Here is a 14,653-nt window from a genome sequence, read left to right on the forward strand (position 1 = left end):
ATTCCCTAAAATATTTGCTAAAAACTAACATTGAAGACATCACAGATACTTTCCATGTTATTTGTCAACACACTTTTCATTCTTTATTCCATAAAATATTCTGTAACCCTGAACTGCATAATTAAACCATTCCAGAGAAATCCTAAATTGCACCGCAAAATGAGCTCAGCCACAAAGTAAGCATTACTATATCGCACATTACAGCTTGTTTTCAGAGTTTTATCCCCAAATGGAACTGCCTTCCCAGACCAATCGCCACCATCCAAGACTGTCTGTACTTATATAATGCTATACAGTCATTACCCTTGGTAACACACATTTACTCCCACCGGCACTTGTTTTCTCCTGCTCTTATGTTACACTCCCTACCTGCAAAAATGCAAAGCGCTGCGTAAAGTCAGTGCACAATGAAGAACCCCAGAAGGCTTAACACATTCTGCAGCCCTCCACTACAACGTCCCTCCATAGCCAAAGTGTCGCTTAAATGAGAGTAAAACAAGTAGTCGTCTCAAACGTGTGGAGCCGTCAGAAAATTGTATGGCAGTACGCTAGTTCGATGCTGCTAAAAAGTGTGTCAAATACCAATACAAAGAGAAGTGGCAAGAGAGTCTTTTCGAGTGCAATAGCAAAACCAAGCTTTCCATGCACCCAAAGCGGGTTAATGCCGTTAGCGCGTGACATCGGCAGCATTGTGGGCGTCAAAGGTGTTTGTCAAAATTTAACAGTATGTATCAAAGTTGACAAAAGTCTATATGTCTCGGGTGTTCTATCGATACTTTTTCGAAATGAAGCGGTGAATTTGCACTTTGTGTGCAATGCACTATCTTCGATGAGGTGTTCTTTACTGCTCTGCTGCTACTGCAACATGTGATGCCTAGTGCTCATCGCCTTAATCCTTGCGTCGGAGCTTCCAATGGTTGACCTATAGGACATTCTTTTGTTTCCGTTTCCCTTTTCATTTCTCGAAGCTGGGGGCCGACTTGCATGGCACACGGCAGAGTGTTTTTGTCTCTGCATAATATGTGATTATTGTGCAAAAGGTGGCGGCTTTGATTCCATTTCTGGTTAAAAAAAATGCTACATTAGAGTAAATAAGGTATGCATTTATCTGTATAACGAATGAATGAACATTTTAAGTATTATTGTCTGCTAGCACAGGGACACCAGAGAGAAGAAATCGTAGACGCCACCATGCACTGAGATATCTTGGTGGAAAACGCCAGAATAACTGGCAGCGTGCTTCTGGCCCATGGCACTGAAAACAGCACTCAAAATATATACCATTCCTACCAAGTAGAGCTCACCTGTTAATGTCACAAAAAAAGCCAGCTTTTATTAGCAAAACCTGTTTATGTTTACCGTTTATTGGAGCAGAACTACACAAAACATCTTACATCCAATCAAATGGTACATATAAGCACAAAGGAACAACTCGACATCTGCACCTACCTTTCAAACTGCTGATGCAGACTCTGAGTGGCATCATGCTTGTCTGCCCTGCCACCACTGCACTGCTTCAAGTCTCTTTCAGCCTGTCAGTCAGCACAGATAAAAGAGTTATCACTTCTCTACTTAAGGACTTGAAAAACAATTTTGTCTTCTGCTGAAGTTTGTGAAAGAGCTGATGCTGATAAGGCTAAGTATAAGTTTCATTTTTATCTAGTCATCACAGTCACATTTAATGAGGAATTAAAACAGCAGCAAAAATAATACGGCAAATTCACTTTGCCAACCAGGCACTTGAATTATCTTCCAAAAATGCATTACATTGAAGAGTGGGGGTACCCTGACATGATCATCACAAATTAGTTAAAAATGCTGGTTTAAAATTAACTACACACAAGAGAAAAATTAAGCTCAGTACACACAGTAACACAAGAATCAAGGTAGATCCAGGGCCAGTTGGTGTCCCTCTTTCACACAGACACACACATGCACACACACACGCACGCTGAGAAAGTAGCTCTTGAATCAAAGAGGAGACAAGGACAGGGCAGGCGCTACACTTACAACTGAACAAAATAAAAATTCGCCTCAAGCATGTGCAATAACTGCACACGCACCAACACTAAAAGGTCAAAGGAACAGGCACAGTAATAAAGTCAAATAGAAACCACAGGTGAAACCGTACAAGGTTAAACAATGGATGCATGAAAAAGATGATTACTAGGCGACTTTAAGCTTCTTTCAAAACATGTTCCTTTTTCAAAAGGTAATGCATGTGCCACTATTGCATACCTCTACTACAGAAATGCAACTGGTGACCCTTTCTCCTTTTTCACTGATATTTTCGCATAAACAGTTATTCCTCATAAAAGGAGTGAATCCTGTTTTTATTCAGCTGTGTGGCAACCAATCTCTCCTTGACTCTTCTTTGTCTCATTTTAATGCTACTTTTTTCATTCAACATAAGTAGCAGTGCACATGCAAGAAGATAATAACAAAACTTACTAACAACGGCTATTTCACGATTTTATCACAAGACTAGTTTTTAGAGACACGAGGGTTCTGGGACAGAACAGGCTGAAACTAAAACAAAGAGAAGAAACAAACAAGTTTAATGTAGGGCAGTATTACCACCCAACCACTTAAAATATTGACCAATCATTCTCCAAATTTCTCATTGTTCTTTGCGGAAACTATGGTGATGGTAGCATGAGAAAAATGGCTGCCTGCTCACCACGAGGAAATTGTGCAAATTAAGGTTTTACCCTTCTTAAAACCAGTTTTCAGGCACACACTTTGACAGATGGACCAGCCATTTGGTCCTGCAGCTACTGCTGGCAACACATTTCCCATTTCGTGAAACTCCCAAGATAGCGAAATACCAACAGATGCCCACTGCGTCATGAAGCAGTTTAAAACCTTTTTTTTTTACAGATTCACTCATGTCACTAAGTGAAGCAAACATCCAATCAGCCGTGGGTTAGGATGTTTTTTTATGCCATATGCTAGAAAGCAATGGTTTCATGCAGAAAAAAGCATGAAAAAGCAAAACACTTGTTTTGTTATTTTGTTTCAGTGTTTATTTGGAAAATTGAAAATCTCTGCCTGTGTACTGTACTGCCAAGTTGATAAAGGGGGCAGGACCTCCGTCAAGCTTACGAGCTTTTAGTCCTGTCTCCTTCTCTGTCCAAGAGAAAAATAAAGACTGAATGAATCTAATACATCCAATATGAATGCCTGAATTACACTCATGAGACACTTACAAAGAGTGCCTGTTCAGGTATTGTGACAGATGTACACCGTTTTGCACACATACTGAAGGTACCTTGGCACGATGTGCACAATATATACTCTCTGAAAGCGTCTCTCACAGCCTGAGTCGCTTTGGGACGTTAAACCCCCATAAACCATAAACCAAACCTATACTCTCTGAACACGAGTTCAGCAAACCTTCCAGTCCTTACTGTACTGAGGGCACTCAGGATGTGAAGATGAATAGCGTCGACAAACCCCATAGACTGCCTTAAGCCAGCTAGACACCAGACCTCTCTTGAGGGCTAAGATAGAGGAAACCATTGTTAATGTGAACTTGTAAAATGTTTTTAAGGATGTGAAGATGAATAGCGTCGACAAACCCCATAGACTGCCTTAAGCCAGCTAGACACCAGACCTCTCTTGAGGGCTAAGATAGAGGAAACCATTGTTAATGTGAACTTGTAAAATGTTTTTAGATAAACAGAGTGGGACACATAGAAGTGAAGTACTGATATTGATTTAGCTCTACTTAGCAGTTTTGCATTACCTTTATTACAACGATAAAACAAGATGCATAAGACACCCTCTGTGCTGCCAGCCTTTAAATACAAGAATAAATAGTGTCATGAAGCCTAGCTTTTTCCCGATGTCCTGCTGCAGGTGTCTTGCGATGATCTGCTGGCTAGAACGCTTCAAATCATGCTTAAAGTCGTCCCCGTGTGTTCTTATATGAATAGTGGCTTGAAAAGAGTATGGTCTTTAGTCATTCCATGGCATCAATATATAATTCTTGGTGCACGGTGCCATGCACCTTTATCACTAGCTACTGTTTTGCAACAAACCTCATGACAAAATTGAGAATGTGGTCCAATGAACAGTAAAAAATTTTCTTAAAGTTGGAGAGGACACTTACACTCTGCCTTAATGGTATGGCGCAGTAGCGCAATCAGTTAATTCTCATATATGCAGAGGGTCATCCTCAACTTTACAATCCTAGATACCTGGGAGTCCTCATACCCCTCCTGGCACAGTGGTGCAATGATTAAGCAATGCAAAACTAGCCTGCAATGACAGGTGCTCCCAGCAGTGGGCCTTGTGAGGCCCAGGTTGCTTTTTTCAAGCGACCATTAATTTAACTGCCACCTGCCATGGTGGGGAGTTTGCTCACTATCCGGTGGGCAGGTTGTGATGACACCACAAGATCACATGACCTATGTGGCCTACCTGCCTCCTATGTTGCTCTCTGGGGACCACCTGACCACCTGCCAGAGCCACGCCCATGATTTTTTACTCGCAACACCGACAGCAGATTTCCAGGTGAACGCTCTCGCGTTAAAATAAGATGGTCGAAATAGAAAGTCTTTTCAGGAACAAGTGTCACCCATAGCAGATGGCAATAATTTTGAAAACCATGCTAATTATTGAATTTACCAAAATTAGCAAATTAACCTGTTAATCAGCACAGTCGGGTGGTTAGAACAAATGGCAAATTTGTAGCCATGGACGAGATGATACCATGATGATACCTGATACCAAGATCATACCAAGATGAGATGAGCTAGAGTCTGATACAAGTAAATAAAAAAGCAGATTTTTTCCGTCAAAGAACGCCCTTCCACCAAACAGCGTCGGCCAATTCTCATGAATCTGCTAGCAAGAGTAACATGACAATGCTGGGAGTGGTGTGACAATGCCACAAGGCGACTATCCCCAACCACACAGGGAGGGGACTATACCCTTTCATCTGCCCCTACCTGCATTGTCAAACTATCAGGTTCGTGAGAATCGGCCAACGCCATTGGCTGGAAGCGGGTCCTCTGATAAGGAAAAGCCACTTTTTATTACTTGTATCCGACTATATCCTACTTGTATCCAGAGATGAGAGAACAGGAAGTGGGCATGGAAGAGCTCCAATGATGAAACTAAAAGCAAAATAGACTTCATACTATGCGCTCACCCTAGCATTGTGCAGGACGTGGCCTCAGAAAGGTGCGTTTTTCAACCACGGAATGGTAAGGTCTCTAATTAGCTTAGACTTGTCGAGGGAATGGAAGAATCTAGAGAAGCGGAAGCCCATTAACGAGTCGGTGGTAACAGGGCAAAGTAGAGGAATCAGCATATCGCTGCAGAACAGATATTCGGCTCTATGATCTTAATGTTCAAGTAACGCACAACAATCTCACAGCTATCATTACAGAGTGTGCAGTAGAAGCAGGCGGCAGGATGGTTAAACAGAATACCAGTAAGCTCTCAGGAGACGAAAGATCTGATAAGAAATGCCAAAGCATGAAAGCCACTAACCCCACATACAGAATAGTACTGGCAGAGCAATCAAAGATAATCAATAAGTGCTAAGCCCATTTCTAATTTCAATTCATCAACCAAATCTTTCCCACAGCAAGACCTCACCACACACTAACACAATTAAACTTTTGCACATATCTCTTTTAGAACGACACAATCGTGCGGAGAAGCTATGTCGACACCCGTTGCTATTATGACGTCGAAGTGTAATTATCACGTTTAATTGATTCACTAATTACACCACATCGACCAAATTTTTCCCAAATCGAGTCTCATCGCACACTATCTAACATAACCAAACTTTTGCACATTTACCTTCACAGGATGACGTAATCGTGCTGAGAAAGTTTTGCTGACATGAAACTCGGGACATAGCCATCTAATGCTTTCGCATTAATAATTGTTATAACCAGGTTGTGCCGAAAAAAAGAGAAGATGACAAACTAGAGCATTTATTGAGAGAAGAGACCCACAGGGGTTTGATTGTTCTAATGCCTGTAAAAGCTCCTTAATTCAAATGTCAGAGGACCGGAAAATGTTCAAATTATCGAATGGTCCCGAAAAACTAACAAGAAACGATTGCATCATGGTATATTCGGTGAGACTCGACAATGGTTGCTTGCCTTCGAGGTAAGAACGGCGCAATGATTTTTTTTTTTCATTTTGATAAATGTTTTATTGCATGCATACTGTCGGGAGCGTGGAAGCAGAACTGCTCAACAGTGGTAAGGACCTCCTCGATAATGTTCACTATGCGACGAGCAAGCGCTGGAGCTCCACCGCTACTGCGTCACACCAATCAAGTGGCAGCGTCGAGTGTGTGGAGGCTTCACTGCACAAATGGCGAACGGCACGTGATAACGAGCGCAGTTTCGGCGCACTGGAAGAACCAGAGACAGAGCCATGTGGACGAATGCGATCGCGATAATCAGCGCCCGAAACGGCGCGCAGCAAGGCTCGGTTAGCTAGCTGCTACAGGCTTGACCGAAGGCTCAGAAAAAAACCGAAACTATGCGGTCTGATTTCGAGACGTCGTGCGTTTGTCATCATGCCTGTCGTAGTACGCATGTCTCATGAGCACGGATGACTGAAGCATAGAAGTCAGGTTTGAACAGGGCTATTTGGTCGATCGATTGCCGCGCCATTCATACCTAGACGCAGCCTCCATTCGGGAGCCCGTACGAATTAACTGGTGCAAGACCCTAATGTACGAATTAGCAAGCGTACGATGCCATAGACTTACATGGGCGTTGGCCAGGACTGTGCTGGGAGTTCGAATTATGCGGATTTCTGAATTAATATAGGTCGAATTACGAGCTTTTACTATTACAACTTGCAAAGATTCCTGTTCGTTGCTGTCCACGCCAGTGACAGCTGCTATGATTGCCTCGTCGGTGAGGTTTTCATTTGTCATGACAGCATCATAAGCATGCAAGAAATCTTCGACTGGACACGCCTCATTCATGATCGTTCGTCATCACGACACCGGCAGGAGCTTCGCGCGCCTCCGTGTCACTGGCATCAAGCCCGCTGTCCGGAAGAAATTTCTTATAGGAAATCTAAGGAGCAGAGCATGCAGAACCAAGGGTACGGTACAGTCGACAAGAGAAAATCCAAGCTGGCAACGTGTGTGCAACACAGACTGATTGGGAGCACGCATGGCGTGTGTGGTCAATGCAGCAATGCAGCAGCTTGCCTGATGCGGTGACACCTGCCCTTGGGACACGTGAAATCTGCGAAGCGGGGACAGTGGCCAAATTAGCGAAGAACAGGAAAAGATGGGACAACTCATATGATTCCGGTGCCAGCCCCAGCTCAGAATTGAAAAACAAAGAAAAATGTGCCGGTGCATTTCCTTTCTGTGAGCGGTGCATCCCTCAGAAACGTTAATAATGGACTGCTCCACCAATTGAGGCTCCCTACCATGCGTCCATGCTCCCTACTTCACTACATGGGCCTTTTGCACAGGAGAACGCATCCATCGTTCCGTCATTTCTCCCGCCTATATCACCACGATAAGCATCTTCGGTGCGCTCGGTGGCGGTGTCTCCAAGTGCTCCGAATGTGTGGTCACGGGTTCTTTCGCTTTCGCGCTGCCGCTGCACGGGCTCGGTCCGTCGGTCGGCTCCACACGTGCGCGCTTTTGTGTTGTAAGCGTGGTTTGCTGGTGCAGTTGTTGCATTTCCATGTTATTGTTTCTTTTATGGTGACACGTAATGACCAGATTTATTTGTTACAACCGATAATGTGCTATGGCAGCATTGCTATAAACGGTTTATTTTACCATAGAACACATGGTAAAGCTGACAGTGCAGTGACTGACCATTGTTATATCCGATATATTGTTACAACCGGTATTGTTATAAGTGGGTTTGACCGTATAAGCAAAAATCAAGTATGTGCATTCAAAGACAAAGAGGGCAATGTCATAAGCAATATGGATAAGATAGTTAAATTAGCTGGAGGGTTGTACGCAAACCTATACAGTAGCCAGTGTGATCAGAACGTTAATGAGGCAGTAGCGCACAGCAAGAGGGCATCCTGCCAGTAACGAAAGAGGAAGAAAGCCTTAGGAGCAATGCAAAGGGGAAAAGCAGCTGGTGAGGATCAGGTAAAAGCAGACCGGTTGAAGGACGGAAGGGAGATTGTGCTAGAAAAACTAGCCACCCTTTATACGCAATGCCTTATGACCTCGAGCGTGCCGGAAGCTTGGAAGAATGCTAAAATTAACTAAATTCGTAAGAAAGGAGATGTCAAGGACTTGAAAAATTACAGACGGATAAGCTTACTATCTGTTGCCTACAAGGTATTTGCTAAGGTAATCGCTAATAGAATCAGGACAACCTTAGACTTCGATCAACAAAATGATCAAGCAGGCTTCCGTAAAGGATACTCGCCAACAGACCATATTCACACTATCAATCAGGTGATAGAGAAACGTGCAAAATACAATCAACCCCAATATATAGCCCTCATTGATTATGACAAAGCATTCGACTCAGTGGAAACCTCAGCAGTCATACAGCCATTGCGGAATCAGGGTGTAGAAAAGTCTTATGCGAAAATACTGAAAGATATCTATAATGACTGCATAGCTGCCATAGTCCTCCATAAAGTCAGCTATAAAATTCCAATAAGGAAGAGTGTCAGGAAGGTATACACGATTTCGCCAATGCTATTCATTGCCTATTTACAGGAGGTGTTCAGAGGCCTGGATTGAAAACAGTTAGGGATAAGAATTAATAGAAAATATCTATCTAAATATCTGCGATTTGTTTATGCCATTGCCTTGCTAAGTCATTCAGGAGTTGAACTGCAAATCATGATCAATGAGTTATACAGGCAAAGGACGACGATGGGTTTAAAAATTAACATGCTGAAAACCAAAGTAATGTTCAACAGTCTTGCAAGAGAACAGTTCACAATTGGTAGCGAGGCGCTGGAAGTGGTAAGGGAATGTGTCTACTACTTAGGGCAGGTAGTCACCGCTGATCCGGATCATTAGAGGGAAATACATAGAAGAATAAGAATGGGGTGGAACCCATATAACAGGCTCTCTCAGATCATACCAGAAGCGGGCCGAGTGGGTGAGGGCACAAACGCGGTTTAATGACATCCTAGTCGAAATCAAGAGGAAGAAATGGGCTTAGGCAGGGCATGTAATGCAAGGGCAAGATTACTGACGGTCGTTAAGGTTAACGGACTAGATTCCAAAAGAAGGCAAGCGTAGCAGGAGGCGGCAGAAAGGTGGGCAGATGAGATTAAGAAGTTTGCATGGATACAGTGGCTGCAGCTGGCAAAGGACAGGGTTAGTTGGAGAGATATGGGAGAGGCCTTTGCCCTGCAGTGGGCATAGTCAGATCCGACTATAACTATGCTTGCTTATCTCACATTACACTCTTTCGGGTTCGGACTTCGGTGGTACTCCAGACTTCGGCAACCAACAAAAGAAGTGCAGAATGGTGAAGCAAAAAGAATGAAAAGAAATGCAGATGATGAAGCGAAGGCTGCCAACGACCAAGACTAGATAAGAAGGCCTCTTTATGGGCTGCTGCGGGTGAATTTATAGCAGAGAGCGCATCACAAGACACGTATCTGAGCACTTCAGGCTCCGCTGGTAGCATGTCTGCGGAAAGTGCCTTGATCAGCGATGAAAACTGCACGGCGGACATCATGGAAGCATAGCCGAGCTCTTCAGGCACCATTGCCACCACACGACAACCTACTACAAGCATGCTATGTGGAGAAAGAGTCATCAAAAGTGCATCCGGCCAAGTAAGCAAGCAATAGATAGCCAAGCAATGCTGCATTCAAAACGACACCAAGAACTACAACTCTGGTGCCCTCTGGAGAAGTAAATATAGTGCTAAACTTAGAATGCATTTTTCTCAAAACTGCTTCTCTGGGCTGCTGCTCATCTTGTGGAGCTAGTTTCTACACGAAGCTGGATCTATTTTGACCCCGCTTCTCTTGTTGCAATCTCAGAAACACACCAAAAGCAATGACAATCTTAGTTTTTGAGTCTGATGAATTATTAATTCTTGGCATGATAGTTTACTCACAGCCTAAATATGTCTACAGCAACCACCTCATGAAAGTGACTACTTGAAATTTGTATTGAAGGAGGAAAAATGTAAAATTGTCATGCAGGGTTCATGCTGGTTCAGAGCTCAGAAATTCAAGGTTTTCAAGAACTTTCAAGGAGTCGCCAATATTTCTTTCAAAAATAAACAAACACAGCGGCTTATCAAAACAATATTTTCCAAATATCACGAATGTAACTTTCATTGCACAAGACACTTGATGAAACCACACAAGCTAATTTGCTCTTCAGTTACAGCTTTCATGAAAGCTCAGCCTCCTCTTCCAGCTCAGCACTGATGCCGAGAATATCTTATCCCTTCTTTTAACAGCGTTCGTCAAACCCTTAGTTTTATCACTTACATCAGGTCACTAGTAACTTCTGCTTTCTTAACAGAAGCTGCTAAACCATGCAACTCAGAAAAGCTGCATTTAACATTCCTTTTCATTGTCAAATCAACTTCTTCACCTAGACAATGCTTTTTATACATGTGCTTCCTTGCACTTTGGGCCTCCTGGTTCTTTTCAAGCTTCCAAAAAACACAGTCTTGATATGCCTTGCAGAAGCCACGGATGGCCACAATTCCTTTGTGATCTGCAGAAAGGTTGTCATCTGTGCACAGCATACAGAAAACCTGTTTCCCCCTCCGTCTCGAAGCGGCCAACCGCCACCATCACCATGCACCGGAACAGCCCTGTTGTATGACTTCTGGTTCCAGGCAGCGAAGCAAGTGCAACAAATGCACACTCGTCACCTCCCTTTGCCCCAAGGATGGCTTTGCCCCAAGGATGAGGCATGCACAGGAAGACCCGCCCGCCGTTCTTGCAAGTCACGCCCCTGCCCCAGCCGATAAGTCAGAAGCCCTTCTTACATAGCCTCATACTTCTGAGGAATGCCCCACTGATGTGTAGCTAGCTGGCCTGCTCTATGTATTATTTGCAAGTTGCAATAAATAGCATATGAGTGATCATGATTTGTCGTCCCTCCCTTTGTTCCCTTGAGCACAAACCCCTCCAGTGGTTAGAGAGCAAAGACTCTGCAGCCACGGAGTGGGAATGCGGGGCGGAAGTTTGCCCCCATAAGCATCACGCACAATTTGCCGTGATATGCAAAAAAGTCCACAAATTTTCCAAACTGCTTATTTATGCTGAATCCCTGCAACATGTTCCCTTGACACTGGCTCAGAAAGAGTTTAACTATCCACAGTCCTCTGTACAGAGAACTTGTCTTCAGGAGTTCATAATCAATCGCTGAACAGAAGCGGATTTTGCTGCAAGTGATGCCACCACTTCCAGACTAGCAAAGCCAAGTTCACTGCTTTTAACGCAGTTTGAAAAATCGCTGGGTAACCCCGGAGATTTGTTTACATTGCTGCTTATAGCGTGTTGCCAGATCGGGTAGCTATATTCACTCTGATCAATTTGGATAGGGGCTGAAGTGCTGAGAGGGCAGCAGAAGCAACGGTGACGAAACTTAACTACCCTACGAGACATTTATTAAAAGAGTGCTTCCTGAATGGTCCCACAAGTAGATGAAAATCACTGGTTACACCAGCAACAAAGCACATAAATGTTCGTCTGAAAAAGTAAGAATACATATGCACGTGTGCATTCATTGCCAGTGTTGAGTCACTCAATGGTGAATTCAGTCACTGTTGCACAGATTCAACACCTAGCTTGGATCCAGCAGTGCAATTTTCTACTACAAATGTTTTTTACACACACAAAAAGGGTGGGCAGAAGTGACCTTTCGCAGCTGCTTTTTTTCATCATCACCAACCTTTAACGACCCTCGTAGACGATTTCCGCAAGAAAAAAAATGAGGGACACTTAATCTACCTCTTAAGGGTACGACATGATAGCGTTAATGAGTCCCTTTAGCGGCCTGAGGGTCCTCTTTGCACACCGCTTCGCAGACACGGATGGACACTGTTCTTTATTTTATTTTTGTTTCATTTTGAAAAGGTAATTGTCTTTGTTACTTTTTTCGTACTAATTTTTATTCACCACAATCCATCGAATGTGCTTCGATGGCCTAGGGGTAGCATACCTGACTCTTGACCAAACGGTCCTGGGTTTGAGTTCCATCCCATCTCAATTTGGTTTTCAGCTTAATTAATTTACTTCACACTCTTACATGTCATAATGATGCCTGAGTCATGATGTGACCTTATAATCACAATTTATCTGATGTTTTATTCAATTTCAATTCCATGTATCGTCGCGACCTTGTAGATCATCTATCAAGGGAAATTTCTCTCAAACAGCCCCGTGGTTTCCGCCGAACGTGCACTCTACTGCTATCGCATTATAAGTATGTGAAATGCATACAATGGTCTCTCTCCAATTCCTCCTAGTTAACACCACCTAAAGCCAGCCGCGGCCACTTTTATTGCCACAAACTTCCTACCATCACCTGCCAACCTGCTGCCCCCTGCTGAGCTTGCCTTCTCTTGAAATCCACTCCATTACCCTGAGAGAGCATTGGTTATCTGCTCTTCACATTACATGCCCTGTACATGCCTATTTCTCCTTGAATTCAGCTCATATACCATGAACTCACATTTGTTTCTAACCCGCTCCTGCTCTCTTCCTGCCTCTTAACGTTACACCTATCATTAAAAATAAATGACACACCCTTTAAGGGGAGACGCGCGCGGGTCTTGAAATTATAAAAAAATGTGAAAATTTTGATTTTGCAAAAATGGTGTATTCGGGACCAGTAAACACTAATGTTCTTGCCTAAAATAATTCAATGTCTAAATTCGACTTCCAACTACTAAAATATCTACATATTTCGTGCTTACGAAGCCCGGAAATGGCGATTTCAAAGTGAAATGCGACAGGACTTCGCACCCATCGCTTCCTAAGACCGCGCCCTTGATGGCCGCCATCTTGGTTTTGTTTCAAAACTGGGCCTCTTCTCCATTACTTGGTATTCCTGACTACTCTGAAAAATTTTTGGAACGTCCGCATTCCGTTGTTTTTTGATGCCTCTACAACAACCTCCAAATGGCTGATGCACGCACTTCAAAAGCAAATTTCTTAGCTTAGTGCTTGTTGCCAACATGACTAGCCTTACGGAAGTTTTTATTATGTTTTTATGGTGCAATTTTGATTAATCTTATACTGTTGAATTCAGAAAGAACTTAACTGTGGAGCTCCAGATGGCAGGTCTTTGGCTACAGCTTCATTTCAATCAAAACCAAAAAATATATAAAGGAAGTGTCTTAACCTGTAAAAATTTAAATAATTAGTCTTCAATTATTTTTCTATAATATGGGAACTGAGACATACTGAAACTAGTTATATTTTTAAAATAGGAGGAAACTCATATACATGTCTAATTTCATTATGTATCTTTAATATTAAAAATGTTTATTTCAAGATCCGCATCTCCCTTAAGGACTATAGACACTAAATTTTTGCATGCATGTTTTCTTCTTTCAAATGAAGCATTAGACATTCGTATACATGGAACACCCTGTGGCATTCGTGTACAGCCGCTAAATAATTTATAATTGAATTTCTTCTTGACGCTGTTTCGGTTCCGGATTCATCAACCGAATGACTGTGACATCAAGTTGATGTTTTGGTGACGTGATCCACTAGAATAACTAAAATATTTGCTGACAGGTCATTTACTGTCACTCGAGGTTTTGGAAGAGGCTGGATTAAATGTCGTAGTGAGTTAAAACTGCATATCAGTGATTATATTGCAGTTTTTCTGGTGGATCACATGACCAAAACATCAACTTGACGTCAGAGTGGTCGTTCGGTTGATGAAACCGAAACCGAAACAGCATATAAGAGAAGAAATTCTATTATAAATTATTGAGCGGCTGTAGTCAAATACCACCCGGTAATCCATGTATTCTAATGTCTAACGCATTGTTTGAAAGAAGGAAACGCATAATAAAATTAGGTGTCTACAGTCCTTTAACAGACTAGAAATTCAAAGGTTTTTAGGATACGCATGATCCCCGACTCATGACACGTAGCACACATAATGAAATCCTATGAAGGTTGAAGCAGTCTTTTGCCACATTTTGTCAAGCCTGCAGGCTTTCCGCAAGATGTAGAAGAGAAAAATTTGTTGAAAAAAAAGTTTTCAATATAATGCTGAAATTCTGTGCACTTAAGCATTACTAACACAAAAAAAATGTCATCAAAGTCCACCAAAAAAAAAAGCTTGTGTTGAAAGCCACATCCCCCTGATGACAAACTGAAGCTGGCCTGTATGGATAGAGTAGCACTGTGCTCTAATCACAAAGCGACTACGCTCACTGAAAACAGCTTTATAAGCTAGAAGAGAAGGAACGATGAAATACTACAAGTGTCGGCATCACTGGCCAATTTCACAAGTAAACTACGGTGTGTCCACACAGTTCTTTAGCACGAATCTCAGAGGGCACCACCCAGGAAGAGGAATGACAGCACCATTTCTTCCCACCCTCTGCAGGGGTGCTCTTCATAATAAAGTTTTTTTCCTCCTCCCTGAAGCTAAGCTGCACTGCCACTCACTGCAAAACGGTCCCTACAGAGTCCTTTTCGGTGAAGATGTCAC

General features: G+C 42.8%; 1 protein-coding gene and 1 long non-coding RNA gene across 5 annotated transcripts in view; one reads left to right on the plus strand and one right to left on the minus strand.

The window, feature by feature from the left end:
- The window catches only part of LOC144116017 (uncharacterized), a 142,770-nt gene that overhangs the window by 13,160 nt on the left and 114,957 nt on the right, over positions 1-14,653 (minus strand). For all 4 annotated transcript variants that reach the window (XM_077650678.1, XM_077650676.1, XM_077650677.1 and 1 more), the window contains one exon: positions 1,450-1,532. In XM_077650678.1, the coding sequence (XP_077506804.1) occupies positions 1,450-1,532 (83 nt within the window). The remainder of the gene's footprint in view (positions 1-1,449; positions 1,533-14,653) is intronic.
- LOC144104460 (uncharacterized) lies at positions 9,592-11,060 on the plus strand. The gene is made up of 2 exons (XR_013308544.1): positions 9,592-9,780; positions 10,651-11,060. It is a non-coding gene; the product is annotated as an uncharacterized LOC144104460 (long non-coding RNA).

Source organism: Amblyomma americanum, chromosome 1, assembly GCF_052857255.1.
Source record: "Amblyomma americanum isolate KBUSLIRL-KWMA chromosome 1, ASM5285725v1, whole genome shotgun sequence".
NCBI classification, from domain to species: Eukaryota; Metazoa; Arthropoda; class Arachnida; order Ixodida; family Ixodidae; genus Amblyomma; species Amblyomma americanum.